We start from the raw sequence: 18,836 nt of genomic DNA on the forward strand, positions 1-18,836 counted from the left end.
GAGTAAAAATGGCTTGTATCAGTTAGCTACTGCTGTGTAACCCATCATCCCCAAAACTCAGTTACTTAAAACAATAAGCATTTATATTATTGCTCACAAAACTACAGGTAAGCTGGTTAGTTCATGTGGTCTCAGCTGGGCTCCTGCATGGGTCTGCAGTCACCTTTGGGTTGGGTTTGTAGCTATGTTAATCTTGGTTGAGCATTCTCACATGTTTTGGAGTTGGCTTACTGTAAGTTGGTCTAGGATGGCTTTAAATGGGGGGAAATGAGTTTTCAATATGTTTTCTCATCTTTCAGCAAGGTGGGCCATGTTTGTTCTCAAGGAGGCAGGGCTCTAAAAGAAGGTGGAAGGACAGAAGGCCTCTATGCTCAGACCTGGTACACTGACACTTCTGCCACATTCTGTTGGCCAAAGTAAATTATATTCAAAGAGGTGAGAAAACAGACTCTACCTCTTGATAGGAAGAACTGTGAAGACACATAGGAAGGAGTAAAGAATTGCGGCCAGTTTTGCAAACAGTATGCCATATGCATAAACCAAACAGAATACCCAAGTCAAATATTAGGAAAAAAGTTTAAACACAAACGAGTGATGGTCAGTAAAATAACCAGACCATCTGTTTCTTATTGTGTGATGATATGTGATGAAAAATGCTAGTTTTATTCAGTAGAGGGAAAAAGTTTTATACCTCTGCTTTATCCCATCCAAATAGAACTCCATCTATACCACATTTTTACCTAGGGCTGACCTTGAAAGATACTTTAAAAATGACTTAGTTCTTTCTATCGGAAATGAAATATATCTATTGACTATTTTGTCAAAGAAAAAAATGTATAATTTTACTCAGCATAATGTTATTGGAACCGTTAGGAGATGTGCCAAATTCTGACACTTTTTAGAATGATTCAGATACTAAAATTTTGCCAAGAACATTTCAATACCTGAGGCATTTTTTTCTGAATTATCCATTTAATCATGCACTCCTCCTTCCTTTGTTTTTGTAGATGCAATTCAAACAGATTGCATTTTCCCATCTGGGGTTTCTGAGCCATTTGAAAATAAAGCATAGTTGGATCTAGAGTAATAATAAAATTATTTAACAAACAGTATGGTGTGGGCACCGGCCAATAAGAAAACAGCCTGACTCTAAATTTTGCTAAGCTGTGAGTTCTACCACCACCATTCCTCTTAGAAAAGAGATGAAGGATGCCTCCCACATCACCTCCCAGGAGAGAGGTGCTTTAATGAGACCACTCCAAGGGCTAAATATGTATTCTCTGGAACATTAGGGACACTGTGGACTGGTGTCTGGAAAATCAAAGGTGCAGGAGACAGGCTAATTTATTTGACAGGTGAGGGAAAGGAAGCTGGCAACATTGACATTGGCCAGCACACCCAGAGTTTATCAGGGAAAAGGATATGTGTTTCTCAGGGGCCAGATATGGCCCCTCACTAGAGGGAGCTGGAGGAATAAACACAACTCAGCTAAGAGAAGCTGTAGGTATTGCTAGATTCTCAGGGGCTGAGGAAGAACTAGGGAACTAACTGGAAGAGAGATGCATTCATATTCATCAAGGGAACTACAAGTAGAGATCCGGATCAATGACAGCAATTCTTTCTTACCAACCATGGAAGTGTCAATGAAAGAAAAAATTAATTCTTAAAACCTGAAGTTGGGCCCAGAAATTACTAACCCAGTTTCATATAGTACCAACCAACTTAAGACTTTTCCTATTTCCCTCACCTCTCCTGCCCCAGTCCTTTGCATTCCAACTCTGAAGGACCAAGACCTCCACCTAATGAAATAGGGAGAAGAAATCAAAGGAAAGGTGGTTAAGGCAAAAAGTTGACCACAACATTCTTCCTAACTGCTCGTCTTCCACGAGCCACAGCTAGGGAAGTAAGGAAAGGACTTACCCTTAAATCAGTTCTAAAGTTTGACTGTCCCATCAGACTGGACATTTTAGTAACGGATCAGAGAGCTTTCCATTTATCTAAGAGTGTAGAGAAAAGTTATGAGATGGCCCCAATTTTTACTTCAGAAAGAATAAAATATAAAAAGAAAACAGCAAGAACAAAAAATTAAATTGCTTTATTATATATCACTCTTCATCCTTCTTTGATGGACTAGTACAAAGACCCATCTCTCTTGGAGATAACACTTTTGTGGAGGAAACAACAAAAAGAAGCAATAAGTAATTATGTAGTAACAGGTAGTGATAGAGAATGAAGGAAAATAAAGCAGAGTTAGGAGATGGGTGTGAGGAGGGCAGTGCTATTTCCCACAGGGCAGCCAGGGAAGGCATTTGAACAGAAACGTGAAGTGACAGAGCCAGCCTTAAGAAGACTTGTAGGAAGATGGTCCAGGCGGGGCAGGGTGGGGGAAAGCAATGAGTGTAAAATGTGAGGCAGGAAGGAATTCGGTTGCCCAAGGATTTTTTTTTTTTTAAGTTTGCATGACTGGAATAGGGGGAATGGATAGAGAAGGGTAGGTTATGAGTTTTGAAGATTCACTAGGAGTTTAACTGTATACAGTCAAGAAAAAGGTATTGGACTTGAAGTGTAATGTAAAACTATTTGAGAGCTGGGTTCCATTCCTTTTTTTTTTTTTTTTTTTTTTGACATGGAATCTCACTATGTTGCCCAGGTTGGAGTGCAGTGGCGCGATCTCAGCTCACTACAACCTCCACCTCCCAGGTTCGAGTGATTCTCCCGCCTCAGCCTCCCAAGTAGCTGAGATTACAGGCACCTGCCACCAAGCCCGGCTAATTTTTTATATTTTTAGTAGAGACAGGGCTTCACCATGTTGGCCAGGCTGGTCTCAAACTCCTGACCTCCTGATCCACCTGCCTCAGCCTGCCGAAGTGCTGGAATTACAGGCGTGAGCCACTGTGCCTGACCAACTTCCATTCTTACATATTTACTGTGGTTGCTGTGTACAGAATGGATGGTAGACCACTGAGACTAGACACTGGGTGTTCAGTGACTAAATTTTTGAGTCAGCTGCTTCTGAATCACCTAGGATACTTACTGAAAGAACAGATTACTAACCCTATCCATTGCCAAAACCTACTGATTCAGAATCTTTTGAGGATAAGTAAAGGATGCTAATTTGTGGTGATGCTCCAGGAGATTCTTTCATGCTGTCAGAATCAGGAATCACAACCCTATATTAATGACTATTTTATGAGCACCACAAGAGAACTTTTGCTCAGTATCAGACTTATGCTTCCCGTGAAAATGTGCATGCTTTTATCTTGCCTGTTTAACCACTTTTCATCCATCATTAACAATAGTGCAGGAATTAATTGTGCCAATTTTTTGCTTCCAGCTTTAACTTGGACTTAATTTTACTATTTATCTGACTTTCATTTTCCCTTTCCCTGGTATTTCTGTTTATGTTTTAGTATTTATGGATCCATATTGTTTTTAAGACTTAAACTGCCACCTCAGTAGTCTTCAGAGTACTATAATGTACCATACATACATTTAATTTAGACTTATGCCCATTATAGCTTTAAAGCCTTCTCTGAGTAAAAGGAAAGGATTCGCATTATTTTTCCCTTAAAGAAACACTAATGGTAACTTTGTGATTCTTTTACCCATCACTGTCATTCAAACATCACTGGATGAGTTGATAACCAATATCATTTAAAAATTTTGTCTGCTACAACACATTCATCTGTTCTGCTTTGCTAAATAACATATTGCCTAAACTTAACTGCAAATAAATAATTTTAAAGGCTTCTTTTAACATGTAAAATTTTATAATACTGATTTTTTTTTGTCTAATGCATCATGTAAGTGGTTTTATACTACCTTCAATCCTAGAGAATGTCAATAAACATAGAAGAGCTCTTCATAGATAGCTGAGAAGACTTAAAGTGATTTTGGCTTTTATTACATGAAACAAAAAATTATATTGGATTTTAACAGTAATATTTTAACAGCTTCTAAGTAGAGGCAAGAAAGGAAATCAAGTGTGTACCAGTCCAAGTACCTGTAATAGTATAATAGAAGCACTTACCAACCAACATTTCACATCATCACATGCCGTGCTCCTAATAACAAGGCTTTTTCACTAGAAATATTGCATTAACATTAGACTCTCAAATTGCTAAGTATGAAAAATCACTCACTTAAAAAAAGTCTATTACTTATTTTAGGCTGGTCAAGGTTAAAATGGCCATTTATATATTTCTAACTTCAGCTCTAAGCTCAGAGAGCATCTGATCAGCCAAGACAAGAATTTATTTTGCCTGTACCCAACAGAGTAAAATGATAAGTTAGCCATCAGTTCATCCTTTGCCAAAAAGAAATATCTCCTAAATTTATACACTATAAACCATCTAGTAAATAATATCTGCATACTATACATTTCATATTTATATTATGCACTGTTGAAGGGGGAGAAAAATCTTCATGAGGGTTTATTCAAATGATATGAAATATCCTAAGAACATCAGTTCATTCATATGAATTCTGTACAAAGTACAGAAGTGGAAGTGGAAGTGGTCATCATAGCTGGAGTGTAATAAGCCCCTAAAATGCAAAAGCTCATTCTAAATACAATAAAGCAGTGAAATTCATATAAGTCATTACTTTTCTCCTATACAAAGTCATCTGGTAGTCTTTACTGTTAACTTCATGCTAAAATGTCCCAAGTTTAGGCTGTTTACCAAGAAAAGAAATAGGAAAGAATTAATAGTTTTTAATTTCAGGTTAGAGGAAGAACCCTTATCATGCAATAATGAAACCCAAGCAAGTCCAAGTTTGTAACTGTAACAATGCCTCTCATTAATAGATTATCCAAATTCCTCTATGGCATTCAAACTGTAGTTTAAAACCTAATAAACAAAAAACCACGTAAGAACAGGATCAAGTTCTACCATGAAACGAAGAATTATAATAAAGTTTATTCAGCCCTGAATATTTAATTTAGGAGCATGAGCAAAGTAGAACACACTTCATCTAAATGACACCATTTAAACAGTGCTATAAAATAATGCTACTTAGTAAGTGTGGTGCATTATGTGATTTGAACGATTCTGTTAAAAAAAGAAAAAAAAAAAAAAGCATTAACAAGTAACATTGTCCCCACCAGCTTGGAGCCTACAGATACAATTACTTTGGTCATGTCTTTCCAAATGATTTAGTAATGCTTTTTAACATTGCAAACATAAATCTATCATAGTACTGGAATTCTGATATATTTTGGTGCTTCTGGGGCTGCCTAAAAATGAAAAGGCATCCAAATGAAATGCACTATACACTTATTATACCTTAAAATTTCAGTTCCTAAAACGTGAAATAATTATCTACCATTTAGCTGTCTGATTTAACTGTACATCGTAGTAGATTTTTACCTCTAGGATTTTTACTGTACTTTGGGAAATTAGTGGTAAAACATGTTTAAAAAACAGCATGTGACTATACTTGAGTTCACATAAAATAGCATTTTTACAACTATATTGAAATTTAATCCTTTTTCACAGGTTAACATATCACCAAAAAAATAAAAATAAAAACCACAATACTTTTGAAAATGTAACAATGCATATTTATTTCAGGAAATCATCAGAGGTCACCTTTAGGTCAATTTACCACACCAGAGGAACAAAGTTGTTAAACTACAGCTGTGCTGAACTGAGCCACTTATCCACAGTACAGTATAGAAGTTGAAGTTTTTTTCCCCATCAGGTCTTCAGTTCAAAATACTATTATCATGCTTAATATGGTCTATTTCTTCTCTGGTATGAATGATGTGATCCACCATGTAGGGTTGAAGGAGGTGGACTCTATGTTGGTGGAGGATGTGGCAGTCCTTTCCATGCAGGCCATCTTCTGTGATCCGTTGCATCTGTTTGTGTAAACTGAGGGCTCAAGGTTTCTTGATTTTCAGTGAACTGAGGTAAAAAGTTAGGGTTATAGTGGTGAAAAGCAAATTCACTTGCAGATGAATTACCATTTTGAGACTGGGGAGCACATGGCGGAGGAGAATTCATATAAGGTGGCACCTGGGCAATAATATATCCAAGTGATAGATCATAGGTCGTGGTTGGAGCTGGCGCTTGGCTAGAAACCAAGTTAGGAGTACCTACATCCTGAGGAGGATATGGCATTGGATAGTTTACTGGTGATGATGGAGATGGAGGTGGTGCATAATGCTGTTTTTGAGGCATAATATGACAAGGGGACGATACCACTGGTTGACTTTGATACTCAGGATAATAGTCAGGAGGTGATGGCTTCTTAGCACCAGAATCTGAGTTATTCTGAATATGATCAACTATTAAATTGCCGTGTTTTCTTGTTAAAACACTAACGGTTTCCCACTGGATGGGAAAAGGCGGACTTGGAGATAGTTCTGGGGGAGGAACCTGAAGATCTTTATGTGGCTGATTATGTTGCTCGTGTGGCATTTGTTGCATAGACGGTAGTGACATCATGGTGTGCTGCTCTGGTGGAATATAGTTTAGATGGTCCCTGTCTAGCAGTCTTTTAGGGATTTCAGCGATTTCAGTTCGTGGCGGAGCAATATGAGGACGAACTTTTTCAAGCGAAGCGCTGGTAACTTGTTTTCGAGCTCTCTTATGGCGGCGTTTGATATGAGCCTGTAAGCTTTTCTGAGACAAATATGTTCTCTTGCATCCCTGAACAACACTACACATGAAGACAGAACCTCGTTTATGCTCCTCAATTCGCAGCACAGGATAACTACAGCGTGGACATATTTTATATCCGATTTTGTCATATAAATTAGCACAGTTATAGCAAAAAGCATGCTTGCATGGAATTATTCGCCCATAGATTTTAATAGGCAAATCACATTTGTCACAGAAATGAATTGGTGAATCATCCTTTTCACCTATGATGTTTATCTTAATGTCCCCCCAAGAGTAACCAGGAATTTTTTTCTTTTTTCTCACCAGTTTAACTCCTTTAGAGTAGTACTTCCTGTCTTCATTATATTCACGTTCTTGTTCACCAGCAGGCATCTTGTTCATATTCCTTGGAGATGAGACACAGATTTAGGTTTGTCTACTTCTTCAAAAATGACTTTTAAAGGAATTCTTCTGCTAACATCAAGGCCACGCAACAATCCAGAACTATGAGTGCCTAGTAACCCATTATCAGCGTCATTAGGATCCAAGTTTCGGCTCACAAGGGACCGGGAGTCATGTGCCAGTAACACGTGCGCATCACAACGCATGTGCACCATCTTCCCAAGCCCAGGAGGTGAAAGTGCGATCCGATCCCGTCCACTGCTTTGACCTTTAAGGGCTTCCTTCTCTTCTCACCCACCCTGTCCCACCACTCTAGTGAGGGAGTTTGGGCAAAGAAAGCAAAAGCTTCAGTGTTGAGGTTGCTAATGCTACTCTTTAGTATTCAAAGAGAAAGGGGTCTTTGTGGAAACAGAAACTGATGGGCGTGCCCAGCAGGGCCTGCAGAGCTTTGCCTTCTAGGACTGACTTATTTTTATACTATTGCATTTTTGTGAACTGCCTTAAATCCCTCATTGGAATAAGATAGGATATGTCTGTATGTGTGTGTATGTATATGTACATACATACAAAATACACCTTTAAGATTTTGTGATTTCACGGTACAGTAAGTTTAAAATCACCTTTGTCTGGAAGAAGGCAGCATTACATTTATCTCGTCAAGGAAAAATCATGTAAGAAGTAGTGAATAGGGTCGGGCGCCTTGGCTCACTCCTGTAATCTCAGCACTTTGGGAGGCCAAGGCGGGCAGATTGTTTGAGGCCAGGAGTTCCAGACCAGCCTGGCCAACATGGTGAAAATCCATCTCCACTAAAAATACAAGAATTAGCCGAGCATGGTGGCACATGCCTGTAATCCCAGCTACTCAGGAGGCAGGACAATCGCTTGAGCCTGGGAGGCAGAGGTTGCAGTGAACTGAGATCGCGTCACTGCACTCCAGCCTGGGCGACAGAGTGAGACTCTGTCTCAAAAAAAAAAAAAAAAAGTAGTGAATAGATGGTAACTTCACTGGGCTAGACATTTTTTAGACATTTGCTGTTCTTGCTTAATTTTAAAAAGGGTTATCGGTATTTAGCCCACATTTCCTCACGTCCTACCTTGCCTCTAAGTACAAACTGGATCACAAAAATAGCAACACACCATATTTTTCTGTCTCCATTCCACCCATAGTTGTGGCACCTCTATTCTCCTGAATGTGCAGACATTCACCCTTTTAGCTTTGTTGGCTGTCAACCGCTGCTCCCTGCCCTCCCCTAAAATACTAGAAAAACATCACTGACCAATCGGAGTGAAGTATCTTATGAGACTTACTGCAGTATGAGAGAGCTCTGCCTTAACAGTGTCTAGGCAATGTCTCAGAGGGGAAATGACAGGGTAGGTTATTAGGGACTAAGCTGGGTGATTTCAGGGCAGGTCTTACAAGGCAGGCCTGTATTTGGGATTGGGTAGATTTTGTGACATAATAGCTGTAGATTGGTGGGCACAGCAGGAGGAGAATATTGAAGCAAGTTTTGATGGGGAAGGTGGTATTCTTGTTAAGTAAACTCTTTGAGTTGGTTTACGATTTTATTTTTCAGGAAAATGTATTTCCTGGAGCAAGTACCTACATTTGCTTATTCTCAAAATGGATTAATATGGGAACAGAAAGCAATTCCCACGTCCATTATTGTTTTACGCAGTGATGGAGAATTATGTTGGTTTCAGTACTCAGTTACTACATAGCGGTAATCATTTTCCTTTTCTCTGGCTCTGGTTTGTTGGGTTGTTGATTCTTTTTTTTTTTTTTTTTTCCTCTCAAGTAGATGGGACTATAGGCATGTGCCGCCACACCTGGCTAATTTTTATATTTTTAGTAGAGACGGGATTTCGCCATGTTGGCCAGGCTGGTCTCAAACTCCTGACCTCCAGTGATCCACCCACCTCGGCCTCTCAAAGTGGTGAGATTGCAGGCGTGAGCCACTGCGCCCGGCCAGGTTGTTGATTCTTGACTACACTAATGGTGAAAACGCAACAATGTCCCAATAACCACCAAAGGCACCAGTGTCCACCAGTTTGCAAAGTCACAACTGCCCCAGCAAAGACACAATACTCACTGAAGGTGCCACTGAGTCCAAGAAGATAAATGGACTTCTGTGCTCCCTTTCATTTCACTCTATTACATGGCCTACAAAACACTTCAGGCTTATTCTCCCCAGTGTCTTAGATTATTCTGAACTCATTCCTTCACTTGCTCTTAGATATTGCTCCTCTACCAAGGACTCGGGTTATAAGCTTATGGTGGCTAGTTTAAATTTAAATGAACAGTGCCACTTGTCTCTGATACTGTCCCCTAGTTCCTGACCTTCTCAGTATCCCAGCAGTGCTACTCTCTCTTGGGGTTCGTTCATTCACAGGAAGCAACTTCATCCCTTATGCAAATAAATTCCTTATGGGTTCCTGTCATGGAGTCTCCAAACATACCTAACCTATCTAAACACTAAGGCCAACGCATGTTTTGCCCTCAAACCAGGCATCCTATTACATGTTGATTTAAATTTTAGATCATTTGAAATTCTGTTGGCTTAGAAACTTTTAAAGTGGTACTGTTTTGTTTGTTTGTTTTCCTTTGGAGATGGAGTTTCACTCTTGTTGCCCAGACTGGAGTGCAATGGCATCATCTCGGCTCACCGCAACCTCCACCTCCCGGGTTCAAGCAATTCTTCTGCCTCAGCCTCCCAAGTAGCTAGGATTACAGGCATGCGCCACCATGCCCAGCTAATTTTGTATTTTTAGTAGAGATGGGGTTTCTCCATGTTGGTTGGTCAGGCTGGTCTTGAATTCCCAACCTCAGGTGATCTGCCCACCTCGGCCTCCCAAAGTGCTGGGATTACAGGCATGAGTCACCACGCCTGACCGGTACTGTATTTTTTTTATAAGCCAAAGTGGTTCTTACAAAAGCATGGATGTTCTGCCCTATTATAAACAGTGAACCAGAATTCTGAGTAAAAACTAAAACAACATTAAAACATATGTGAATGTTCCTCTTTTAAAATTACAATTACTCACTTGCCAGGCTCTTCATGAGGGTTCAATATTGCTTTAGTGATGTGCATATAATTCAAATGCCATGAATATGAAGGGAAAAATCTGTCAGATATAATGTCCATAACTTATTTTCTCTTTCCTTGAAGCAGTGTTAATTCTTTTGTCAAAACTGAGACATTTTTCATGTGACAGAATTCTGTCCTTACCCATGACCCTGAATGAAAAAAGTCAGCTGCTTTTCCCAGTTGAGTACATTTGCATTTGTTGCTCATTGGGTCTGCTTCAAATTAATTTAGAAATAAATTAAAAGTTCTGCTTTTGAGTAATGAAAGCATGCTTTACCATAGACAAGCGATGTTAGCTTCTAGCTCCATACCCAGCAACTGGCCTGGTTCAGCACTTCCAGTATCTCTGCTTGGAGTATTTCCTTGTTTATAGCTGAGAAACCCAACATGAAAGTTCTTAGTAAATATTATTTGGTGAAATTGTTGATAAGAAAAAGGGTATTGACCTCCCATTTATCCCTATCAGATTTAAGAAGCTATCTTGCTACACTCAGAAAGCTGTCTTTACAAATTGATCCTTATTTAGTACCTTCAAACAAAAAATTAAATGGGCTTCCATTCAGCCACCTCCTTTAGGGCAACGAGACTCACTCTTTCCTTCAATCTCATTGCTCTTAAAAGTTGCTAGACACACATTCAGTTGACAGAAGGGAGATTCAGTGTCTGTCCCTCTATAACAGTGATTGGATAGGAAAAGGTTTGGGTTTGGAGACTTAAATGAAATTGGAGCTTTTGAAATAGCTTGAATTTATGGAGGCCTGCTTGAGTTCAGCTTCCCCTCAAAAAAAAATCTAAACGAGGTTGACAATGAAGAATTATGGACTACACAATGGAGGAGTATCAATGTGCACAATTAATACTAGGAAACAGGTTGAGACATCTCCGTTTAAGCTACATGCCATCTGGCCTAGAAGCAGTCATTCTACCAGAGTGACATCAAAGGTCAGCAGGAGCGAGAGCCGTATGTCCCGCTGCCAGGCTCCTGGATTTTATTTCTCATTTAAGAGAATCTGATCTGTCATTCCTCTGGCTCCTGTGGGCTTTAAATTCACATAATCAACATATCACTGCCAGAGACTTAGTAATAGCTGAGGCAGTTTAAAGGTGAGTGGAGAATAATCGTGCTCCCAAGCCAGATGCGTTCAGTTCTGCAAGGAAACAAAAAGTCCATCTCAGGCTCCAAAAAGGAAGGCAAATTGCCCTGTTTGAAGGACACCTCACCTCTCCTCCCAAATGTGCTAGTAGCTACATACTGCATGCTGGGAGGCCTGGCCCTTTGCAGAAGTTTAAGAGCAGTGGTCCTCAAAACACGGTCCACAGACCCCTGGGGATTCTCAGGGTCTTTTCTCAGGGTCGTTGAGGTCAAAAGTATTTCCATAATAATAGAAAGATGTTATTTGCCTTTTTCATCATTTGACATTTGTGACAATAGCGCAAAAGCAATGATGAGTAAAACTGCTGGTACCTTAGCATGAATCAAGGTAATGGGACCAAACTATACTAGTAGTCGGTGTATTTTCTTACTGCTACACAGTAAAAAGAAAATGTCAGTTTCACTTAAACATGTCCTTGGTGAAGTGTTAACAATTATTAATGTTATTAAATGTCAGCTCCTGAGTATACATCTTTTTCATATTTTGTGTGACAAAATGGAAAGTGCACATAAAGCACTTTTGCTGCACACTGAAGTACAATGGCTGTCTCAAGGAAAAGCACTAATGCCATCATTTGAGTTGGAAGGTGAACTGCTTTTTTTTGAGATGGAGCCTTTCTCCGTTACCGAGGCTGGAGTGCAGTGGCGTGATCTCAGCTCAATGCAGCCTCCACCTCCCTGGTTCAAGCAATTTCCCTGCCTCAGCCTCCTGAGTAGCTGGGATTACAGGGGCACACCACCACACCCAGCTAATTTTTGTTTTTTTTTTTTTAGTAGAGATGGGATTTCACCATGTTGGCCAGACTGGTCTCGAACTCCTGACCTCAGGTGATCTGCCCGCCTCAGCCTCCCAAAGTGCTGAGATTACAACGTGAGCCACTGCACCCAGCCTATCTGCTTTTTTTTTGAGGAACAGTGTTTTTATTTGGAAGAACAACTGACAGACTGTGGTTATTTGAAATTGGGTATTTGGCAGATATTTTCTCAAGAAAATGAACTAAATTGGCCAGTAACTTCAAAGAAAATAACTGGCAGTATTTATTGCCAATGATAATATTTAAGTTTTTGAATGAAAATGAGAATTTGGAAAATCTTGTATTTGCCACCGTGAGCCTAACAGCTTCCCAGCGCTAAGAACTTATCTGATAAGATCAATGGTGATTAATAATGAAGACAATCTTTTGAAATTGTATAATGAAATGTGCTTACATTTGGAAGATCTGCATAATTCGGTGCACCCAATATTTTCCAAGTGCCCATGGTTTGGTGTTACAAAATCATAAATGTTTAAAAGACGCATTGAAATAAAGATAGCAATGGATTTTGTTGTAACAGAGTATGAAAACTTCATTGATATGTTTTAGATTCTGCATTGCAGGTAATCTGTAACTGTTAATAGTGTATTGTATGTTTTTAAATCGCTGAGTAAATTTCAAGTGTTCTCACTACAGAAACTATGTTAATTGTTTTGACTTCATTATTCCCCATTTTATTCATAAATCATGACATCACATTGTACCCCATAAATATATACAACTATAATTTATCAATTTACAATCAAAAACATTTCTTAAACTACCACTTGTTGAGTTTTGGTTTAGTTTCAGAGAATATCTACAGTTATCTAAAAACCTATTCAAATACCCTTATACACTTTCCCTTTTTCAACAATATATCTGTATGAAACTGTATTTTCTTCCTATACTTCACCAAAACCAAATACAGATGCTCTTTGACTTACAGTGGGGTTATGTCCTGATAAACCTATCATAAATTGAAAATAGCATAAGTCAAAAATGCATTTACTACACCTAACCTACTGAACATCATAGCTTAGCCTACCTTAAACATGTTCAGAACACTTACATTAGCTTACAGTTGGGCAAAATCATCTAATACAAAGTGTATTTTATTATAAAGGGTTGAGTATCTCATGGACTCTACTGACCACTGTACTGAAAGTGAAAAACAGAATGGTTGTATGGGCCCTTGAAGTATGGTTTCTAGTGAATAGGTATCACTTTCACAACATTGTAAAATCAAAAATCCTAAGTTGTACCATTGTAAGTTGGGGTCCATCTGTATTAAAAGAGATTGAATGCAGAAACAATGAAGAATCAGCTGTCTTCTATTAAACCAGACATTAAAGAGATTTGCAAAAATTTAAAACAGTCCCACTCTTCTCACTAATGTTTTGAAAGACATAGTTATTTTTCATAAAAATGTGTTATCTACATTAATGTATAATGGGTTTGTTATTGTTATTTTTAAATTTAAACTTTTTTTTTAAGTTTCTTGATAGACATATTCCACATAAACAAAAGCTCTTTGGGGTCCTCAATAATATTTAAGAGGGTAGGATAGAGGAGTCCTGCAAGTAAAACGTTTGAGAACTGCTGCTCTAGGTGATCTTTAATGCCCTTCTCTTCCAGAGACAGCGCCATCCCTTCCCTCATCCACTGCCCTAAGCTCTGTCCCAGAGGTCCCGGAACATTCCCATCTTCTAAATTAGCTGATGGTGGCATGAGGAAGGGAAAGAAAGATCAAAATCACTTTCAGCCAAGCACTGTGCCATGTACTTAACATGTATATCTCATTTAACCCTCACAACAGCCCTGTGAGGTAATAATAATAATAATATGACCAAATAGTGGGGCAGCAGGACACATAAAGAGCCAACATCATTGTAAGGGTGAGCAAAGCCACATGCTGGCTAAGTATTCGACCAAATAAATAAAAACATCTTAAATACAGTTACAGCACTACTAATTTTTGAGTACATGGTGGTGATGCTATACCTAAATAAATTTCATTGTAAAGCATTAGCAAATTCATAAAAGCATCTGATCATCATGGTATTTTAAAAAATGTTAATCAATGAACCACAACACACTTGTTTATTGACAATGGAAAGGGAACAAAGAGATCTTCATCTTGAAGAATATTGAGAATCACCGCACCGTAGCATTGTAAACTACGCTGAAGCCATAGCAAACTCAGTACATCCAGAACAATGCTAAGCTCTTTGGAATGATTTCCTTAACTCTAAAAGTCCACCTTTGCCATCAAAGTATTTAAGACACTAGTCAGGGAAGACAACAGATACATATTGAAGCCAACTAACAGCCCAGTACAATATAAGATTAGATGAGGGAAACTGACAGAAAGTGCTATAAGAGATCTGGGGACATAAAGAACTTTTGGTCAAGGTGATCTTGGATAAACTAAGATCAGATCTTCATCTTTCAAGATAGGATTTAAATGGGCAGAGAGGAGAGTCACTGACCTTCCAAGTCAGGCAACAACATGGACAAAGACAGACATAGAAAGGGCAATATGCTTGACTCAATAGAGGACTCATAAAGAAGCAGTGGGAGATGTGGTTGGGAAAGCTAGTTTAGGGCCAAATGTTGGAGGGTCTGGATGGACTAAGAAGCATATAAACTTATCCCTATAGGTAATTCAAAATCCTCAAGTAAAAATACAAAAGAAAGACAGCAGAATGTGGCATAGATTGGCAAACAGGAATAGGAATTGAAAGTCCTATTAGGAAGCAATTTACAGTTCAGGACTGAGATTGTTCAGGTTTGACTGGGGAAAATAGAAGCAAAAAGGAATGAGCGTGAGAGACATTGAAGAGTCACAGTTTGGTGATTAAGGCAACGGAGAGGAGGGAAAGAGAGAGGACTCAAAGTTTTCAAGCCCAAGAGACTGTCACATGGTCCAACGAGGGAGGGACCATTTGGGTTGGGGCCCATCTGCTTCCTCTACACCCTCTTAAGTGTGATCCTAGTCCACTACAAGGTCTGAGGCACATGTTTAGTGACATGGAAGAGTTTTGACTTAGTCTGACAACGTAATCTGAACAGTCTCCTGAACTTACTGCTGGTCAGTTCTTCAGCTGTTCGTGAGATGCCTGCCCCTTCCCGGCCCAGGACGGTAAGATCTGGATTTGTTTCAAAGGCTGCAGCTGCCCACTCACTACTCAGCACACATCCAGGCCTGCTCCCCTTACAGAACAATTCCTCTGGATTCTCCCTGGGCCTTTGAACCAGCAAGGACTTCGGGCTTGGCTTTCTTGTTTTTTGAGGATGCAGCCTTGGATTGGGGCCTTGGTTTTGGACTCAGTTGTACTCAGCTTTATTCCACAGCTGTGGGCAAGCAACACCTACCTCCACTCTCCCTGTTGCTTTCTCAGAATATTTTTTAACCTGCCTTGTCCCCATCAGTTGGAGAACAAGATCAGATAGACTTTTTGCATAGTACTAGGTTCAGTTCTGAAAAGCGTTCGGCAACAGTTAAAGGAAATCGTAGAAATGGTAAGAAGGAGAAGGAAAGGAAAAAGCTAAAGATGAAAATTTTCAGTCTGGAGAATGGGAGGGAGGATGGCACGATGATGAGATAATCATCTTTGGGTACAGAAAGGGCTCTGCTGGAGAGAGGAAGCCTGGCTGCCCTCCCATCTGGCCAAGGGCAGACCAAGGGCTTAGTTACAGCATGGGGGATTTACGTAAGATAAAAGAATTTCTTGAACAAATGCGGAAATGGGTTTCAGAGGGGGTTTGTGTAATTGCCTTCACGGGAGATGGCTAAGAATAGCATAGCTCCTCCGGCAGCCGGAAGGCAAAGAGGTGTTCTGTGGACAGGCAGGAGGTGAACTTGGGTCATTTGTTGTTGCCCCTTCCATAACTCCTACCCTCTTCTTTTTCTATAGGAATACACATTTCTGCACTCTGTTGGGCCCCTGTGGAAGAACTCTGAACCCTTCTCCAGAACAAGGGCTCTTGGCCAATTCCTGGTATTTTTAGAAAATCAGCCTGTAAAGACTTTGCCCCCGTGGCTACCAGAGCACTGTAGTGGTGATTATTTTAAAAGCCATAGAGGTAATTTCTGACTAAATGATATCCTAGGCAGACTCAAAAATTGTTTCTTGAACTGAAGGGTTGCATGGCTGGGTTTTAATTAGAATGGATTAACACAGTGTTCCCATTTATAAAAGCCAAAATTGAAAAGAAGGAAATGCAATGAGGTAATTAAAGTGAGGAAAACATCCTCTGGATCCTCCCCCACCCAAATGGAACCGTTAAAAAGACAGGGAAAATTAAATAAATATTTGTTATTTTTTGTAGACCTTGATAATGTCTGTATATAAAATCTCAAGAGTGTCACATAGCTGTTTAAGTTTCTAGTGTGTATATACATACATGTATGTTTTTTCATGTGTGTACATAGTTTTGTACTATATAATAAACACATACACAGATTGTTTTTTGTTTACAATAGTATATGACAGTATATATAGGTAACACTTTTTTTTTCCTTTTTTCTCTCAACTGACTGATTTGGCAAAATCAAGAAGTTTGCATGGTAGTGCAATAAGATGACCTAAATGATTCACCACTGCAAAATTTTGAAATGTGTCATTGGGTTTTCATTCCAAGCAGCAATGGAAAATCACTGGTAAGTGTTCTCTTGTTCGTCATGGCAACATCCTTTGGTGGATACACCTGTAGAAAGGTGTTAAGGGGGGGAATAAGGACAAAGGCCATGTGTGTTTTATCATTTATCAAAATTAAGGTTCTGCCACATTTTTACTAGAAAAAAAAGTACCGTGCCTACATATCAATTTCAAACCCATCAATTACTGAGTCCTGTCAGAACAATTGTCTCCTCAATAGCTCTCATGTCTGTCCCTACTTCTCCATCCAATACCACCAGCCTGTTATGTCTCCCATGGATTACTGCAATGGCCTCCTGACTGGTACCCCAGGCTCCAGTCTTCTTAACCCTCTTCAGGTATTTCTCACACCATCACCATCTTACTCTTTATTAAGTAGAAACTTAATTGTGTCACCTGTTTGATTTAAATTGGTCAGTGGTTCCCAGATGCCTACAAGATTAAGTCCAAGCTCAGTATCATGACCCTTTAAGATCTTTCTCTGGCCTTTGCCAAACTCTCTTGCTTATCATTAACCCCTCCTCAGCTACTCTCCAAGCTCTAGCTCCAGCAAGCTCTGTCCACTCCCTCCCAGTGGGTTCTCTTTCTTTCCCTACTACACCTTTTTGCTTTTGAGCAGCCTGGCCTCTCTCCCTGGAACTGTCTGCCATCCACTTCCTTCCCTGGCTGTCTCTAATGGATGCTACACAACTCAGGTCCAGCTTCATCTCTTCCAGGAAAGCTTCCCAGCCAGGACCCCACACCAAGTTTAGTCTCTTACCTATGTTCCTACAACAAGTACAGCATTACCTACCATTGCCAGCAGAAAAGGGCTCCAAAAATGAGGGGAGAAAACCTTTTTAAAAGAATTTGATATTCAGTATTTCCCTAGAAAAGCATCAAAGTGATTGTTGTGGGGAAAAAAATGAGGATTTACTTGGACTTTCTTGTATTTAACGTTAATTTTTAAAAAACTTTTTGATGCAATACACATACATATACAAGAGTGCACAAATCATTAATGTAGAAAGCATCCAGATCAAGAAACCCAACATTACCAGAACTTCAAAAGCCCCACCTTGTGAACACGTCCAGTTCCTAATCCCCAAGGGGTAACCACTCCTCTGACTTCTAACAGATTGGTTTTGCATATTTTTATATTTTATGTAAGTAGAATCATAAAGTATGTTCTCTCTTGTGTTTGGCTTCTTTCGTCCAACATTATGTTTGTGAGAAATACTCATCTTGTTGCATGTAGTTGCAGTTTGTTTGTTCTTGTTATTGTAGATCAATATTCAATTATTTACCTTCTCTATTGTTGATGGGCATTTGGATACTTTCTGTTTTGGGACTCTTATAAATAGTGCTTCTATGAAATTCTTCCACGTCTTTTGGTGAACATAGGTGTGCATTTCTGCTGGGTAAACATTAGGTTAAACAATATAAAATTGCCAATATTCAACCATTGTTTACCTACTAAGATGACAACTTACTACCTAGGAGTGGATTGCTGGGTCATTGGATACAAGTATATTCAGCTTTAGAAGATACTGTTAAACAGTTTTCCAAGGTGGCCATACAAATGTATACTCCCTCCAGCAATCTATGAGAGTTCTGCTTGTCTAAATGCTTTTTGATTTTAGCCATTCTAGTGGGGAAGGGGTAAATAGTTGAATCATGTTGTGGCTTAAATTTGCATTTACTTCATGACTGGTGAAGTTAGGCACTTTTCCATCTATTTGTTGGCAATTTGGAATATCCTCTTTTGTGGTTAGCTCAAGTCGTCTGCCCAATTTTCTATTGAGTTGTCTGCCTTATTCATTTTGTATTATTTTTATTTCACAGCTGAGGGCATTAGAATGTTTTCATTGCTTAGCTCTATAAATACTTTTATCCAATTTTATTTCCAAAGAACTCTGTGTTCACCTCTATCCAATTATATATTACACTGCTGAAATTTTATTTATATATCTACTGTTCCTTATGAGTACAGTAATTTTCAAATTGTTAAACAATTGGAAACTGTAACCTAATTCATCATATTTCCAACCCTAGAATAATATCTATTAAGTGCTTCAATAAATATTTGTTCAGTTAACTGATATACACTTAACACTGTGTTCCTCCTAAATTTGTGTTAACTGTTTTGT

The 18,836-nt window shown here is 39.1% G+C and overlaps 1 protein-coding gene and 1 long non-coding RNA gene across 2 annotated transcripts in view; one reads left to right on the forward strand and one right to left on the reverse strand.

Annotated features, from left to right (window-relative positions):
• The window catches only part of LOC103231702 (uncharacterized), a 132,180-nt gene that overhangs the window by 106,439 nt on the left and 6,905 nt on the right, over positions 1–18,836 (forward strand). The window contains exons 3-4 of the long non-coding RNA XR_496982.3: positions 15,964–16,132; positions 16,606–16,709. This is a non-coding gene — a long non-coding RNA (uncharacterized lncRNA). The remainder of the gene's footprint in view (positions 1–15,963; positions 16,133–16,605; positions 16,710–18,836) is intronic.
• CBLL2 (Cbl proto-oncogene like 2) lies at positions 5,802–7,010 on the reverse strand. Its single transcript, XM_007991290.3, has one exon. It carries the CDS (start codon positions 7,008–7,010, stop codon positions 5,802–5,804), a length of 1,209 nt encoding a protein of 402 aa, XP_007989481.3.

The sequence above is a fragment of the Chlorocebus sabaeus genome, chromosome X, assembly GCF_047675955.1.
Source record: "Chlorocebus sabaeus isolate Y175 chromosome X, mChlSab1.0.hap1, whole genome shotgun sequence".
NCBI lineage: Eukaryota > Metazoa > Chordata > Mammalia > Primates > Cercopithecidae > Chlorocebus > Chlorocebus sabaeus.

Excerpts from the sequence above, each read along its gene's own strand:
- CBLL2 (XM_007991290.3), bottom strand. The coding sequence starts at position 7,010 with ATGAACAAGATGCCTGCTGGTGAACAAGAACGTGAATATAATGAAGAC.